This window comes from Rattus norvegicus, chromosome 5 (genome assembly GCF_036323735.1).
Source record: "Rattus norvegicus strain BN/NHsdMcwi chromosome 5, GRCr8, whole genome shotgun sequence".
NCBI lineage: Eukaryota > Metazoa > Chordata > Mammalia > Rodentia > Muridae > Rattus > Rattus norvegicus.
Genome location: NC_086023.1, coordinates 138,456,312 through 138,473,612, shown reverse-complemented (window position 1 = coordinate 138,473,612; position 17,301 = coordinate 138,456,312). Strand labels below are relative to the sequence as shown.

The 17,301-nt window shown below is 39.8% G+C and overlaps 1 protein-coding gene and 1 pseudogene across 6 annotated transcripts in view; one reads left to right on the top strand and one right to left on the bottom strand.

The window, feature by feature from the left end:
• Nucleotides 1-17,301, bottom strand: part of Foxj3 (forkhead box J3) — an 88,138-nt gene that overhangs the window by 40,148 nt on the left and 30,689 nt on the right. For all 6 annotated transcript variants that reach the window (XM_039110006.1, XM_039110009.1, XM_039110007.1 and 3 more), the window contains 2 exons: nucleotides 13,902-14,226; nucleotides 927-1,001 (listed from right to left, as the gene is read on the bottom strand). In XM_039110006.1, coding sequence (XP_038965934.1) covers nucleotides 927-1,001; nucleotides 13,902-14,226 — 400 coding nt within the window. The remainder of the gene's footprint in view (nucleotides 1-926; nucleotides 1,002-13,901; nucleotides 14,227-17,301) is intronic.
• On the top strand, nucleotides 7,533-8,111 carry Rps27a-ps1 (ribosomal protein S27a, pseudogene 1; annotated as a pseudogene).

Below are 17,301 nucleotides of genomic sequence, written 5' to 3'. Positions count from 1 at the left end.
CTCAATCTCCAGGGATAAGCACTAATAAGCCAACCGGAGAGGGGAAAAAGGGACCATGTGAAAGACATGCTTACCAATCTTAAAGATGATCTTCATAGTAACTATGCATGAGCTAAACTACAAGTGAGATGACAAGAGTAAAACTGAAAAGGGTATTTTCTAACAAACAACACACACTCAAATAAGAATGGTATCTTATCAACAGGCACAAGGGGCTCAGTCCAAATCCAGCAACTTATGTTGACAAGCACCTATAATGCCATCTAGCAGTCTAAGCTTTAGAACAGAAGCGACCATATGTACAAGCTGCAGCTACAATGTTATATTGCAGAGCTACCACCTCAACAAAGCAAGCAGATTCTTCGGATACAACACTGAAACTGTAATGCTACCAGGAGATGATAAACAACTCGGAGGAGAGAGTAGAAATGAATGTTTACTTCATTAGAGCACTTTTCTCCTTGCTACCTACAGGGTTCCTCCCCAAATAGTAGGAGCCCACCATATTTCCTGACAAGCAATTCAACATCAGATTAGATTCCACACACAACTCTAAGAAAACCAAGCAAAACCGAGGTAACACAAGGCAAACTCTCGAGCTCTAACTGCCTTTATCACTTTAAAGGAGCCCTCAAGCTGAGTGATGGCAAAGTGTTTAATTGTAGCAGTCAGGAGGCAGAGGCAGGGAGATCTCTGTGAATTCTAGGGCAGCCAGAGATACAGTAAGCACTGTCTCAAAAAACCAGTCGGTCAGTCAGTCACTTAATCCATCAGTCACTAAAAACTTAAAAACAGCTGGTTCTTACACGTCACCTAAACCAGTATAGGCAGGAATACTTGCTGATTCACACAACTCTTGTGAACTAGATAGTCTTGACTCACATATGCCAAGAGACAGATGACTACAATTTAAGAAAATGTCCTACCTTTCCGGGATCATCCTTGGATCGAGGCACTTTAAGGAAACATTTGTTCAGTGACAGATTATGCCGTATGGAATTCTGAAATTAAAGAAGAAAACCATTGTTGGGTCAGTAAAATATGAAAAAAAAAACCTACTCCATTTTTAAAAACAAATCAAGAAACCTACATATTTCTTCTATGAATTTGAACACAGTTACAAATAGAGGCAACTTTTAAAGCTCCAGGGACTGGGAAGATGTTGGTTCAGCTCAGCAGGTAAGAGTGCTTACTGCACCTGCAGAAGACCAGAGTGTGTAGCTCAGCATTGACATCAGGCAGCTCACAACCAACTCTAAGTCCACCTGCAGGGGACCCTACACCCTCTCTGGTCTCTAAGGGAGCCTATTCCTACATACACGTACCTATACAGACTCACATACATACACATACTAAAATAAATACATAAATGAGCTTCAAGGCTAAACCTTTCTAGCTTTCAAATTAGGCACAGCGTATAGTAAAGGAAAACAAGCTATTGGGATACTCAATTACCAGCAGAGTCAATAATGATATATATTTGGCATTTAATTGCTTAGAAACTCTAATTATGCAAAAATATGGCTATGATAGAATGCTAAATGATAAGCATCAACCACAAAATTGCACATTATTGTGTATAAGACTTATTTTATATGAGTGAGTGTTTTACCTGCATGTATGTCTGTACACCACATGCATGCATACCAAGTGTATACAGAAGTCAGAAGAGGGCATCCTGAAACTGGAGTTACAGACACTTCTGAGCTACCAGGTAGGTACTGGGAACTGAACCAAGATCCTCTTGAAGAATACCAAGTGCTCTTAACCTCTGGGTCATAATTTCATACCCTTAACTGTGGTTATTTATGTTTATTTATGCTTGGAAATAAATCAGAATGCCAAATGTCAGAAGTTACCCTACATCAGTTTTTAGGTAATAACTATGCTCTTCTTTTTACTTTCCTGCACAGTCCAAATAGTTTAAAGTACATGTGTAACCACTTCTAAGTGAGTTTCTTAAAGTGTTAAATGTCAGGAATATATAGCACAACATGAGGGAGAGCATTTGATTTGCATGCACAAGTCAGATTTACTCCCCAGCACTGAAACAAAACAACATTTAAAAATGCCACTGTACGGACTGGAGAGATGGCTCAGTGGCTAAGAACACTGTCTGATCTTCCAGAGGTCCTGAGTTCAATTCCCAGCAACCACATGGTGGCTCACAACCATCTGTAATAATGAGGTCTAATGCCCTCCTCTGGTGTGTCTGAAGACAGCTACAGTGTACTCATATACATAAAAAAAAAAAATGCCACTGTACTATAGGTAAACTCGGAATTAGAAAGTTGTAAGAGAAAGACTATACTATGGCAGATACATGTTTCAGAACTTTAAATGAATTAGACAAACACGGGTATCATTTAAGTAATACTGGGGCATTCACAGCTATAGCCATCTTGGAGTAATGTTTCCTGAAAAGAGATACACACACCAATTTACCTATATCCATATGAACAGAGGCTCTTTCACCTTTAAGTTATTTTTTAACTGAATAGCTAATTTTTAAAGAGATGTATAGAAGCGAACAATTTAAATATAGGTAAAAATATATTTGCTGACTTACTATTTCTTTTTTTTTAAATTTATTTATTTAATGTATATGAGTACACTGTTGCTGTCTTCAGACACACCAGAGGAGGGCATTGGATCTCATTGAACAGATGGTCATGAGCCACCATGTGGTTGCTGGGAATTGAACTCAGGACCTCTGGAAGAGCAATCGGTGCTCTTAACCACTGAGCCGTCTCTCCAGCCCCTACTGTTTCTTTCTTATTAGGAAAGATACACAAAACATTCCTGTGTAAATCACATTTATTTTTTACTTATTTATTTATTTATGCACACATGATTATGCATATGCGGAGGTCAGAGGATAACTTGTAGTCAGCTCTCTCTTGACGTCATATAGGTCCCAGAGATGGAAGTCAGGTCAACAAGTTTGGTAGGTTATGTGTCTTTACCCACTGAGCCATCTCACAGACCTACAAAGCCCTTCAGAGTTATTTTTGAAAAGAGGATAAAAAGAGAAAGAGTAACAGATAAATATAATATACTCATGGACAGGAGTGTCATAATGAAATCCTGTAATACACAATGATAAAAATGAAAAAAAATCATTTTTTCTGAAACAAGAACAAATTCCACTACTCTATTACAAAGGCATATAGAAACATAAGGTTCTATCTATAACAACAACAAAAGATACTGGGTTATTAAAACAAGAGAACGAAGACATGAAGGTGGAAGGGGTCTGGGGCGTCTGGCAGGGGAGGAGTCTGGAATGGACAACATCAGGATACATTAAACTGTCAAAGAATAAAGAGTAGGAAGATAAAACTGCTGTATACACAAGTCCAGGAGAGGATCTATATTCCTCATCACAGCAGAAGAACTACTAAACTAGCTCAGGTGACAGAAAAATGCCTTTGGGACCTGAAGTGTTCGTGAATTAATAGGACTGGACAATGACTGCTAACAGAAAATATCCCAAAAAACGGTTCCCAATTAAAGACTCCAAAGTCCATTCATTAGTAATCTGTTTATCTGTTAACCCTCATGTCCACATAACTAACTAGTAGAGAGAGGCTCCAACTGCATTTAGCCACTACTTAAATATTATCTTTGAGGATCATATTTTTGGCATATCTACTTTATTTTAATGTCTATCAGAGTTCTTAGCCCTAAATGGGCTATCAATATCATTCCATCCCTCAAGACTCAGGGATCTATGCAGAAGAGGGGCAAAAAGACTCTAAGAGCCAAAGAGGTAGTAAATGACTTAAGGAAATATTTTCTCGGGACAAGTAGATGCATGCAGCACATGTGAACTCACAGATTGTGACAGCATGCACAAAAACCATATACGCCCAAACTAGATAACAGCCCAGCAAGAAGGGAGATAGTATGGAGCATTCCACCCACTAACTTCCCATAAATTTTTAAAAAGCACAAATATTTAAGTCTGAGGTGATGGCAGCAAAATCTCTTCTCCATAGCACTCTGGCAAGGTGTCATTACTTTGGAGGAAGAATGGAAACAAACACTTTTACTGAGAGACAGGAAACCCCGTGAAACCCTGTGCCAGGACAAAGCAGCAATCTACTACCACTACAGGAAAAAAGTAGATGCAAAGTCCTTTTCCTCTGGGAGAGGGATAAGCTGCCGCCCTGCACCCTAAGAACTGACACTGACACCATACAATGTGTCTGCTCCATCTCAGAAAGGAACAGGGACCCCCATTCAAAAGCTACCACAGTTACAAGGCTACTCTGGCTTGAACTAGCAGAACACATAGGCATGGTTATGTTGTGCCATGCATGTAAAGGCCCTAGAATAGTTTCCCAACATGCACATGTGCGTGAGCATGACCCCCCCCCCGTGCCCACCTACCCATGGAATAAACCTATAATCTCAGCATATGGGCAGAAGGATCAGGAGTACAATGCCTACCCAGGTTATAGGCTATCTCAAAAATTAAGGGGTAAGGTGCAGTACTACTATGCGCATTATAAAATGCTAAAAACCAAAAGGGAAGACATATCCTTAAAGGTAACTGTGAGAAGTTAAATGAAAAGTACCAGAAATGGTTTTTAAAGTTCTTGTGTCTAAAAAAAAACCATAGTAGTTAATTAAAAGACTCAGGATACAGATACAAGTAATGTAGAGCAGGAAGATGGCTCAGCAGGAAAAGGCACCCACAGTATATGACAGAATACTGTACTTGTACGGTATAGTACAAGATGGATGACTTGAGTTCACCCCCAAAACACAGGGTACTGACTCCTGAAATTTATCCTCTAGCCTCCACACCCATGCCTGCATTCTCTGTATCCCTCTCTCACAAATAATAAATTTAATTTTTTAATTAAAAAAAAAAAGGCCAAGTGAGATATCTCAGCACCAAGCCCGACAGCCTACATCTGACCACTAGAGCCACAGAATGGAAAGATAGGCAACTTCACAAAGTTGTCTTCTGACCACTGTGCACACAAACACATAAAATTTTATGTTGAAGTAAAATGTATAAAGGAACTAGAAGAACTCAATTTCTGAAGTCCTTACATGATACATAACATAGCTTAATACTATATGGTGGTAGGTTGTAATTAAAGACAATCCATATTTGCATCACCTTAAAATTCCTGTGCTGAAATCCAATTTCAATGTGGTAATATCTGGAGGTAAGGCTACTGAAAGATTAGATCATGAAGAGAACTCAAGAAAAGGACTTAGTGTCTAAAAGAGGTCCCAGGGAGCTCATTTGCATCAACAAGACAGCCTCCATGAGGCCAGGAAGGGCCCTCAACCAAGACTAGTAAGAAGTTTTCAGTCACTGTGAACCCCTGGATCCGGGATTTCCCACCTTCAAGACTTTTGAGAAATAAATGTTTGTTATATGTAAACCACCTTGGCTACTGTGAGGTTTGTTTGTTGTGTGTTTAATTAAAGCAGTTTGAATTAACTCTGACAGATTAATAGTTTTAATCTTATAATAATTTCCAAAAAGGAAGAAAAGAAATGCACTTTTAAAAATTTGATTTGAAATCAAATGTTGAAGCCAAAGCTCAGGACACAGATAAAACCGAAGACCTATTAGACAAACTAGATTTCATCCACCCATCTTAATATTGAAATGTAAAACCTCCAACCAAGATGGTCAAGCTCAGGCATAAGGGCATAGGCCTGCTGTCCCAACATAAGCAGGAATCATGATCTTGAACCCAGCCTAGGCTACAAATAAATAAGGTTAAGGGGAAAAAGGGAAAGGAAGAAAGGAAGGAGGAAGAAAAGAGGAGGAAGAAAGAACGGTTCAGAAGAGACTCAATACCTCTGGGGAATAATGAACTTGTACCTGATCTTCTTCCCATTCAAGAAGCTTACATTTTGGAAATTCTCACATTTCTGCTCCATCCATCCTTTCTTCACTTCTATACTTGTTGCGCAACTAGTCAATCTTCTCTACAGCTATGGCTTCAGTGACTCTCCTCTCTCAAGTGCCTAACTTATTTCAAATTGTCAACTGGAGTTACAGGAGGTTGGAAGTTGTGCAATATGGTACTGGGATCTGAATTCAATGCCCTCTAGAAAATTACATGTTCTTCACTACTGAGCCATCATCTCTCTCCTCCTCCAGAATCAGCTTTTCCTAGAAGCTCTGGCTAACCTTCCCTAACTTATCCTTATGGATTTCTCATCATAACTGCAGATATGTTTAATAGGTTTCCTATTCCACACTGTATTCTTAAATATAAACCCTCCCCCCAACACACATACCCCACATCATTGCTTCATCTCTGCCAATTCAGGTTCCCCAATCTGGGTGGTGTTTATCTCCAATAATGAAAAAAGTTATAGTGATTCAAATGATCTAAGCCAGCCTGGAGAAAACTGCCTTAGGGTAAAGAAGAGAGATGGCTAGAGTCTGCTTTAAAGAGAACCCAAGTTCAATTCCAAGAAGTACAAGTAATACTATCAAGCAGATCTCCTAAGTAAACATCACGATTCCTCTGCATATCCCAAGAAAATAGGCTATTGTCGGATTGCTCTAGTCAAAAGCCCAGGGGCTGGGGAGGATGCTCAGTGGATAGTGTCTGCTGTACAAGCACGAGGACCTGAGTTTAGATCCCCAGCATGCAAATGAAATAGCCAGGTGCAGCAGTACACATCTGCAATCCCAGCACTGGAGGCCAGAGACCAGAGGATTCCCAGGGTTTTCATGCCAATCAGCCTAGCCAGAGAGCAAGCTCCAGTATCAATAAAAAGATCCTGGAGAAGTGACTATGGAAGACACCTAGCTTCCGCTTGTACCAATCCAAACAAGTACATCTGCACATCCATGCACATATATGTAGACCAGTTTCTTCAATGTGCTTAAGCATAATTATACTTAATTTAATTAAGTATAATTATAATATACTTATATTATATAAGTATAATATAATATAACATAATTATATTTAAGTTTCTAGGGTCCCTTTTTCACCAAATCTTGTTAGCCAAAATCCTAATGATTTAGAGTTAATCTTCCTCAGTAAAGTTATTAACAAGATTTTTAATTCCTTTTCCTCTATTTCAAATTATAAGATAAGTCAATTATAGAATATTCAGAGTTATCTTTAACAATGTAATCTCCTTCAAGATGGCCCTACCTGAAAGGGCGTTTTAACTAAATGTTAAGGTTTTTATCTGGCCCTTAAATAGTGAACCTGGCAAGGTTTCCCACTTTGGGTGACTACTACATTTCTGAAATAGTTTGTGGCTGCTTTAAAATCTTTTCCCTAATATCTATTCAATCAGTGCAGACTTCACAAGCTGTATATGCCCTCCCAACTGCCCCAATCTCTCTCCTCCATATCTAAAGAAAGGAAGCAGCATCGCCTGCTTAACAAATCTAAGAAAATGGGTGGAAATTCAGAAAAACAAAGACCTCTACAAAGGAGAGGAAAAGATCAAGCTTTCTTTGGTCTCTCTCTCTCTCTCTCTCTCTCTCTCTCTCTCTCTCTCTCTCTCTCTCTAAGATTTATTTATTTGACCCGGAGACTCGGTCAGCCACGCTTGGCTCTTCCTTTCCGATCCGCCATCGTTGGTGGAGCAGCCGCCACGATGCAGATTTTTGTGAAGACCCTTACAGGGAAGACCATCACGCTCGAGGTTGAACCCTCGGACACTATAGAAAATGTAAAGGCCAAGATCCAGGATAAGGAAGGAATTCCTCCTGATCAGCAGAGGTTGATCTTTGCTGGTAAGCAGTTGGAAGATGGCCGTACTTTGTCTGACTACAACATTCAAAAGGAGTCCACTCTCCATCTCGTGCTGAGACTTCGTGGTGGCGCTAAGAAAAGGAAGAAGAAGTCTTACACCACCCCAAAGAAGAACAAGCATAAGAGAAAGAAGGTCAAGTTGGCTGTGCTGAAATACTATAAGGTGGATGAAAATGGCAAAATCAGCCGACTTCGTCGGGAATGTCCTTCTGATGAATGTGGTGCTGGAGTTTTCATGGGTAGCCACTTTGACAGGCATTACTGTGGCAAGTGTTGTCTGACTTACTGCTTCAACAAACCAGAAGACAAGTAGTTGTGTATGAGTTAATAAAGAGAAGGAACTGAAAAAAAAAAAAAGATTTATTTATTTATGTATATGAGTACACTGTGGATGTCTTCAGACACACCAAAAAAGGGCATCAGAATTACAGATGGTTGTGAGCCACCATGTGGTTGCTGGGAATTAACTCAGTCACCTAAGAGCAGACAGTGCTCTTAACCACTGAGCCATTTCTCTGGCCCTGGTCTCTTCTTTTTGTTCTTGTTTTATCTGAAACAGTCTTACTACAGAGCTTTAGCTGTCTTGGAATTCACTACATATACCAAGACTACACTGACCTTAAAGTCGCAGAAATCTACCTGCCTCCAATTTCCCCAGTGCTGGGATCAAAGGCATGTTGTTCCACCACACCTGGCTTTTGGTCCCCATATAAATGATTAGGTATAAATGTATCTAGGTCTACAAAAAAAAAAAAATTAAAAAAAAAATTAAAGTGAGTACAGTAAATCCTAGGCACCCACTGTTTTAAAGCTCAGTGAAAGAAAAATGTTTAATGATTATTATTTATAACTCCTAGAGATACTGAAAGTCTGCTCAAGGCAAATGGTACGAGATATCTTTCTGGGAATCTTTAGTTTTAAGGACAAAATATACCCCACCCCTTCTACCCCCAATCCACCCACTATCACTACTTCTAAAGGAATTCCCAGCTATGATTTGAGATAACAATCACCAAGGCATAACGACAGATTTATAATACATAAGACACTGAAGACTAGCAGGTTAATGAGGAGCATAATCAAAATGTATATACTGTTCCTAGAAATTGACACAAGTTCTTTAGTTGGGCTTTTATATATGTTAAGATCACTATAATCTGGTTCATCCCAACTTTTTACCAGGAGCCCCTACAATCAAGTATTTAAAAATACAATTAAAATATACCTCTAAATCCTCAAAATAAATTGCTATTTCACTTCCTTAATAGTTTCCTAGTAAGTCCCCTTCCTTTTACTCTGGTAACACTCTATTCTTTGTACCAGTCACTTCAGAATCTGATACTCCCCACTCTTCGTCAGTGACTACATCCTTTAAAGTTAACACTTTTTACTAAGTCACAGACAAAATGGATATGACTTACACACTGTAGCTGTGTGGATTCCACAATCCTCTCAAGAACTTTTTATTTTTTTATTTTTTTTTTTTATTTTTTTCGGAGCTGGGGACCGAACCGAGGGCCTTGCGGTTGCTAGGCAAGCGCTCTACCACTGAGCTAAATCCCCAACCCCTCAAGAACTTTTTAAATAGCTTCATAATGACTTGTATGTATCTTCATCTAAAAGAGGATGGACTCTCTAAGGTACCGTGTACTAAGTTTCTTTGTGCTTCTAAACTCAAGCTCAGTGAAGAGGAGAAAGTAAACCCTTTTCAAACTAATGAAAGGACCATGAAATTAAACTGGAAGGATTGGTAGCCCACAGGCCAAACAAAATCAAAACGGACACATTTATTATACTGCAGATTAAGAACTCTGGAATTAGAACATCTGGAAATTAGGAAATTACACACACACACACACACACACACACACACACACACACCCTTCTCGATTCTCTTAGGGAGGAGAAGCCGAAATGCCCATTCTGTGGCCTAACAGGAAACACATAACCAGAGCACATTGGAGAAGCCACCAATGGTCTGGTACTTCTTGCTTTACTCATTATATTACCTGCCTCATGCCTTCAGCTTTATGACCACTGATAAAGATCTACGAGTCTCATAGGCTTTCTTACTCAAATTTTGTCCATTTCTTTTTCTCTACAGACATCACACTTTTCTGCTGCCAAACAGACCTATATTTCCCTAATCCAAACCTTGACAAAAAGTACCTAGAGTGCCTGACAGTAAAAACAAACAACATACTACTACTTTTTAACAATGTTTTGTTCTGAGGTTAAAAAAAAAGTTTGGCTGAGCAATGGTGTCACAAGCCTTTAATCCTAGCACTCGAGGCAGGGGCAGAGAGGCACAGAGAGGAGCAGAGGGGCACAGAGAGGAGCAGAGGGGCACAGAGAGGAACAGAGGGGCACAGAGAGGAGCAGAGGGGCACAGAGAGGAGCAGAGGGGCACAGAGAGGAGCAGAGGGGCACAGAGAGGAGCAGAGGGGCACAGAGAGGAGCAGAGGGGCAGAGGCAGATCTCTTGTTTGAAACCAACCTGATCTACAGAGCAAGTTCCAGGATAGCCAGGACTACACCGAAAAACCTTGTCTCAATAAGGGAAGGAAGGGAAGGAAGGAAAAAAAAAGGGAGGGAGGGGGGTGGGGAGAGGGAGAGGGAGAAACAACAAACGTTTTGGGGATTTTTTTGAGGTGGGGGAACTGGAGATCATACCCACGGCTTTAAACTTCCTAGGCAGTCACCTAACTCTAAGCAACGTCCCCAGATTTTATGCGTCCAATTTTAAAATACACTTCTATGCTGAAGCGATAACTCAGCAGCCAAGAACATAGGCTGATTCTCCTATCAGTAAATCCAGCTTCAGTTTCCATATAGTGGGCCGTAACCATCTGTAACTCTAGTTCTAGGGGATCTGATACTCTCTTTTGGTCTCCATGAGCAACAGGAAGGTATGTGGTATACAGACATCCATGCAGACAAAACACTAATACAGGTAAAAGAACCAATTTTTAAAAATCTTCTTTTCAAACCAGTAAGTCAGCTAAGAGAATTCAAATATCCATGTAGCCTTCACAAAATTGCAGGCTATATACTACTACTGGTTAAGAACAAGGGCTGAGGGGCTGGGGATTTAGCTCAGTGGTAGAGCGCTTACCTAGGAAGCGCAAGGCCCTGGGTTCGGTCCCCAGCTCCGAAAAAAGAACCAAAAAAAAAAAAAAAAAAAAAAAAACAAGGGCTGAAATTCTCAAACTACTAAGTCTACTGAGTCTTGATCCTACCATTCTCTACCTCAAAAATTCTGGAGAAAAAAAATCACTTAATTTCTCTAAGCCTCTGTTTTCTTACCTTTACAACTGGGCAAGAGTATCTATTTAACAAGCTACTGTATGACTTAGACAATAGTATAAAAGCATTTAGAATAATTCTGGCACATAGAAAATTGAAAATACAGCTATTGTTTGAGTATTTATGTATAGAAAAAGGAAATAACTGATATTAAAACAAAAATAAGTTCTATAATATTACTATCAATAAAGCATGAAGAAACACAAAAAAGGTTCGCTTTATAGGGAAATGGTAGCGTGAGCTGAATAAAGTAAAACCAACTGGATAAAGGGCAAAAGAGAAAAGAACAAAAAGCAAGAAATCATGTTTACAGACAGCAAGAGGACAAAAAGGAGTGGGAGAGGAAGGTAAAAAGGAAGCTGAGAGCAAGAGTTGCCCTTTAATTCAAACTGCATTAACTGAAGCTCCAAAATAGAAAAACACAGTGCTATGGGTGAAAGAGACAGGGAGAGCTGCATTCTTTCCCTCAAGACATCCGACTTCCTCCCACAGCACACGGCACAGCCCAGGGGCAGGGATGTTAGCAAAGATCTCAAACTGTATGACAATGTTTAGGTAATACAGATAGTAAACTTAAAGGTAGTAAAGCAGAAACATTTACTAGAAACTGAGGTAACTATCATCTAATATAACCTAAACCTCTATAAACCTTTTTTTATATACACACAAGCATGCACACATGTCACATAGCACACAACTGTATAATTCCTATGTAAAACATAAAAAAATTAATAAGCATGTGCAGAAGCAAAGAAAGTAAACTGGATTACTTGTTATAACACATATAGCTACTACAAAACTTATGTGACGGCTTATCAAAAGGCTTTTTAAATATGCTGTTGATTCCAGAGCTGGCAAGGAGGGTACAGAAGATTCTGGAAACAAGAGAATGAGATCATCCTATAGACATTCCCGATGGTCAAAGCTGCATTCATCTGGAGGACAATGAGGGTTTGGGTTGTAGCTCAGTAGTAGAGCATTCTAACTTAGAATGTTTCAAGACCTTAGGCTCAATCACCAGTAACAAACAAGTGAAAATTTACTAAGATTTTTTTTTTTGAGGAGATGGGGGCTAAGCATAGTAACACACATCTATAATCACAGCACATGGAGGCAGAGACAGAGAATCTCAAATCCAAAGTCTTTACCACACAGTGATCACGGTGAGCCGTAAGCCAGCCCAGGTTACATTGTGAGACCATGTCTTGAAAATAGTTCAGCACAAGCAAAAAGCAAATGAAAAAGGATAATAATGGCACAAAGAAAAACACCCGCAAGCACTGACTATCTTAAATGACTGACCGAGTAAGAAAAGTCTTTCTCTTTAATGTGTATCACATGCCCACACGCATGTACAGCCACACGAGTACAAGTGTCCATGGAGACCAGAAATGGATGTTCAATTTCTTGGGGCTGGAATTACAGGTGGTTGCTGAAATGCAAACTCCAGCCCTATGCAAGAGCCACAAGGTCTCTTTTAATACTGGAGCCATCTCTCCAAGACCAGAAGAAGCCAGCAGTGCTTTTGTCTGTCTCTCTATGTAGCCCTGACTGTCCTGGAACTCACTATGTAGACCATGCTGGCTTCACTCACAGAGACATGCCTGCCTCCACCTACGGATGCTGGAACTGAAGGTGGCAAGTGCAACCACAGGCAGTGGAAAACTCATTCTCACTCACAAAATAATATTCTTCATTTTGTAGGACAAAGAAAACTCATTATTAGAAAACAGCAATGAATGCTAAAATTCCTGGGCAAAGTTTAAAAAGAAAACAGTGTGTTCACATGCCCTCAAAATATCTCCCCAAAACTTTGTATTTACAAGACAATGAACAATAGCCTTATAATGGAGTAGCCAGAGACATCACACTGACCAAGTAACTAGGCTGTGCAGACATTTTGTGCCTCTAATAAGCAAAGGGGCATGTTCCCTCTTTGTTATTCTGCCCCAAGTGTGTTATTTCTCACATGAGAAAACAACTCCAAACCAAGGAGAAAACATTTCTGACAAGCATTTCTCAAAAGTGTCTAAGTCACAAGAGAATGTGACATTCACAGATTAGAGGGGAATGGAGAGAAAATAACAACTGAATTGCAATGTGGAACCCTGAAACATAAAGGACACTGAAGGAAAAAATGATGAGATCTGAAAAAAGCTTAGTCTGGTAAATAGCATTCTACCTGCATAAATTTTTGGTTTTGGTCATCATGCTACGGTCTGTCAGATGCTAACATTGGAGGAAACTAGTCGAGTATATGGAGAAGACCTGTGTGCTGCTTTTGTAGCTCCTACAAATCTCAAAGTCAAAACAAACGTTTATAAAAACCCACACAGCTGTGTAGTCCTGTTTTCCACCAGAGCACCACGGCCAACCCATTTGCACACTAGGTACCCTTTCTCCTGACTGCTGCATTCACAGCACTCTCTCCTGCCATACTACATCAGTCCCACGACATAATAAAGCTCTAACATGCGACTTCCAAAAATAAGGCAACCATAAGTTTGGAGAGCCTGCAAGAAGATTCAGTGGGTAATGACACTGGAAGCAAAGCCTGCTGACTCGAGTTTGATCTGTAACAGCCATACAGTAGAGAAAACCAACTCCAAGTTGTCCTTTGGTCTCCGTGTGTGCCTGGTGGCATACATGCTCCCATCACCTATCAATCAACGCAATTAAAAGTTCTTCCCTTTTCTGGAATCCTAAAAATGGTTAAGTCGGAATTTAATCTTTACTTTTCTAGTTTCTCAAAAAGCTTTACTTTCACCAGCAGTTAACAAAGTTCCCACTGCTTACTTCACAAAAGCTAAAATTTAGATGAAACACTTACCTTCCAACCACTGCCAGCCTCTCTGTAATACGGAAAGTTATCACAAATCCACTGGTAAATCTCACTTAACGTCATTTTCTTTTTAGGTGAGCTATTAATTGCAAACGTGATGAGGCTGGCATAGCTGTACGGAGGCTTTCCATCTTTGTGCTGTTGGACTTCTTCCTGGTCTAGCGTTGTATTTGGGTCAAGGAGTGCATTCTTCTTAGAAATTCCCGTTCCATGTGCATTTTGTGTGGCATCAGATTTTTGGATGGCTGCTCTCATAGTAAGCTGTGGTAACCAGTCCATAGATGTTAGGCTGCTCTCCAGTTCAGATGTCATCCTGCAGGTAAATAGACTCCTTAGTGAATATCAAGGGAAAAATTCCTGCTCTAGTCAAAATAATCGAATACAGGAGTCCCAAAATGAGGCAAAGCTTAGTTAAACCTGAAAAGATTGAGTTATGTTAATGGCCAAACTAAATATTTAAGGGATCAAGATTTCCTTTTTTATTTTTTTCCTTCTAAATCATGAAGGGTTTAAAATGCAAAATAATACATACACCAATTGCTAATGCTATTCTTTCTTGAAAGAAAAGGAAAGAAAGGAAAAGGGATGGAAAGAAGAAGGAAGGAAGGAAGGAGAAAGGGATCAGAGAGGAAAGGAAAAGGGGGAAAGGGGAAAGAAAAAAGGAAAAGAGGCAGCAGGATCCTGGTATGAAAACTTTATCAGCAGCCCAAGTCCTTACTCACCAAAACACCACAATCCTAAACTGTACACCGCTATCTCAATGTCTTTGGCACAATTTTAGAAATATTATACAATTATACAAAGGAGTGCCAAAACTAAAGTGAAGGCAAGAAGTCAGAGAACTGAGAAAACAGATGCAAAAATCTGCATGAAGGCAAGAAGGTAAAGTTGAGCATGTGGAAGACAGGAAGTAGAAAGCAGGAGAGACAAGAAAACAAGCTGGGGGGAGCTGACTAAAGAGGTGCAGTCGAGGGCGCTAGGGTTGGGGAAGGACAGACAAGCAGTACCAGGCAGTTAGTAGGACAGACAGGCAGTACCAGGCAGTGAGTAGAAAACAAAGTCAAGAAAACAGCTTACAAAAACTGAGAACATGGGATTATAAGACGCAAGAGATTAAGCCAGAAATGGTGAAAAAGTGGCACAAGCTCAGGCGTCAAGACATCCCTACAAGTTGGAACTTCTGATATATTTTTCTCCAAGGCTAAAAAGTACCGACCATCACACCCAGACAATGAAAACAAGTCTCACTAAGTTAACATACTTTCTAGAGAGCTGCTGTATAGATGGGAGAGGAGAACAAGGAAGGATGCTGTCACTGCACACTGCAGTTGTCAGTGTTCAAGCAGAGCACACAAGCATTCTGTCCTGAGATCCAAAAAGCATGACTAGTGACCCAATGACAAAGCAGAAGATGAAAGTGACTTCTAAGTGACACCAAAGTAAGAAATCACACCACAGTCTAATGTTTAGGGCTAGAAGTGCAGCTCAGTGGTAAAGTAGTTCCCTAGTATATGGAAGGTCCTAGATTTGCTCCCCAACACTACGCAAAGAAAGAAAAAGGTGACTGGGCAGGAGGAATACTCCATACACTCATTCCAAGTAGTAGATAGAGTCAATTTCCAAAAGCCAACACAGGTTTGGGGAATTAGGAAAATCAGAATTCAAGAACTGATTCCAACAGTTTCCAGCTGTGAACCTGTGAAAATGTTTACTATCTGAAACTCCAGCTTTCTCATGTGTACAAACAACAAAAGTATCTACACCTAAAACACTATTTGATAAAGCATACATGCATGGACAGAGAAAACATTCAGTAAATGTTAATATTAGTCTAGGAGTGTCTTGGGAAGGTACTGATGCACTTTCGAGTTCCAAAAGGTGGAGGGAGCTGACATGAAGGGGAGAAGGAAATAATAGTGGGAAAAAGGGAGAGGGAGAAGAGGGAGCTAGAGAAGAAAAAGGAGAGGAGGAAGTAAAAGGAGGGAGGAGACAAACACAGAGGCCTAGAGCCCTATTATATATCATCTGATTTTCCTAATGCTCTGAGCCACTGTTTTACTTTGTTTCTCAAATTCCCTCCTTTTCTAAAAACCAAACTTAAATTTCCGTAAATGGCACCTTCAAGGATCAACAAACTCGTATTGTCCCACCATATACTGTAGCAACCAGAAATGCTCATGCCCAATACCTTGTAAGGACCATGAAATAAGGAGATGTGCAAATTTCAAGATTACACTACACCAAATGAGTGAGGGAAAGTACCTGGAGCTTACAGACTCTGACCTTCAACTTAAAGATGAAAAACTAAGGTTCTGACAACATTAGAGGCTGTTTTCATAACTCTACAATAAGCGAAAAGCTTATTTGGAAAAAAGTCAGCTTTTGATGATGATTATAAAAATGGGAGCTATTACTGTTCAGTCACCAAAGAAGCATTGGCTATTATGTCCCTACATGCTATTGTTCTAGCTACCTCAGGTCTCCCTTTGCCTTGTTCAAATTAAGACAGCTGGTACACAAATTCCCCGTGCTAACATAAAAAATTTACTTAAACTGAAATATATCTGGCACTAGAGTCAGTAGTAAGAATAAGAACCTAACACTCAGGATATGTCAGCATGAAGGAGATATTTACAATGTGTGGCAATACATTTAACAAGACTTCATAATAGCCACTGTGTATGGGACTATGTTTGAGTAATAAACAGAGAACCATTATCTAATTTTTGCTCTCTAGGAACCAACATCTTAATCAATATTAGACATGGAAAAAATTATGTGAATGAGCGACATTGACTGCTCAGGAAGGAAACATGGACTGCTGTCCTGGAGGCAGGAAAGGAGGAACTTCATTGGTGCCTTAAAGATGAACAATGTGTCGATCACCTTGAACTTACCTCTTATGTTAGAGCAAACATCAAATATTCCATAAAATTTCTCAAATATGAAGTCTGAAAAAGTTTGGTTGTTTCTAATTTATTACACTTTATATACTCTTGTTAGTGATGTGGAAAGTGCCACTAATGATGATATTTAAGGCAGATGTTGCAGTGATTCCCCATTAAGCAGAAATATAGAAGATGACCGTTCGGTTTGGTCCACTATTAGCAGAGTGGTGATGGGAGAAGCTGGTTTGTATAAGAGACAGATGGTGGTGAGTTTAAAACAGCACAAACAGCTCTGAGGAATCAGGCCATTTTATCTCACCTCACTCCAAAAGCCTCCAGCTGACCTCCTGGACTCACTATCTCTCCCTGCTAATCACCTCAAGTGCAATGTACACATTCAAAAAGAATTTGGAAACACTCTTATGTCATCACAGCCAAGCACTCTGGATGTCTCTCTCCTGACTACGTGACATAACACATTTTCAAAAGTCTTAGTTTTT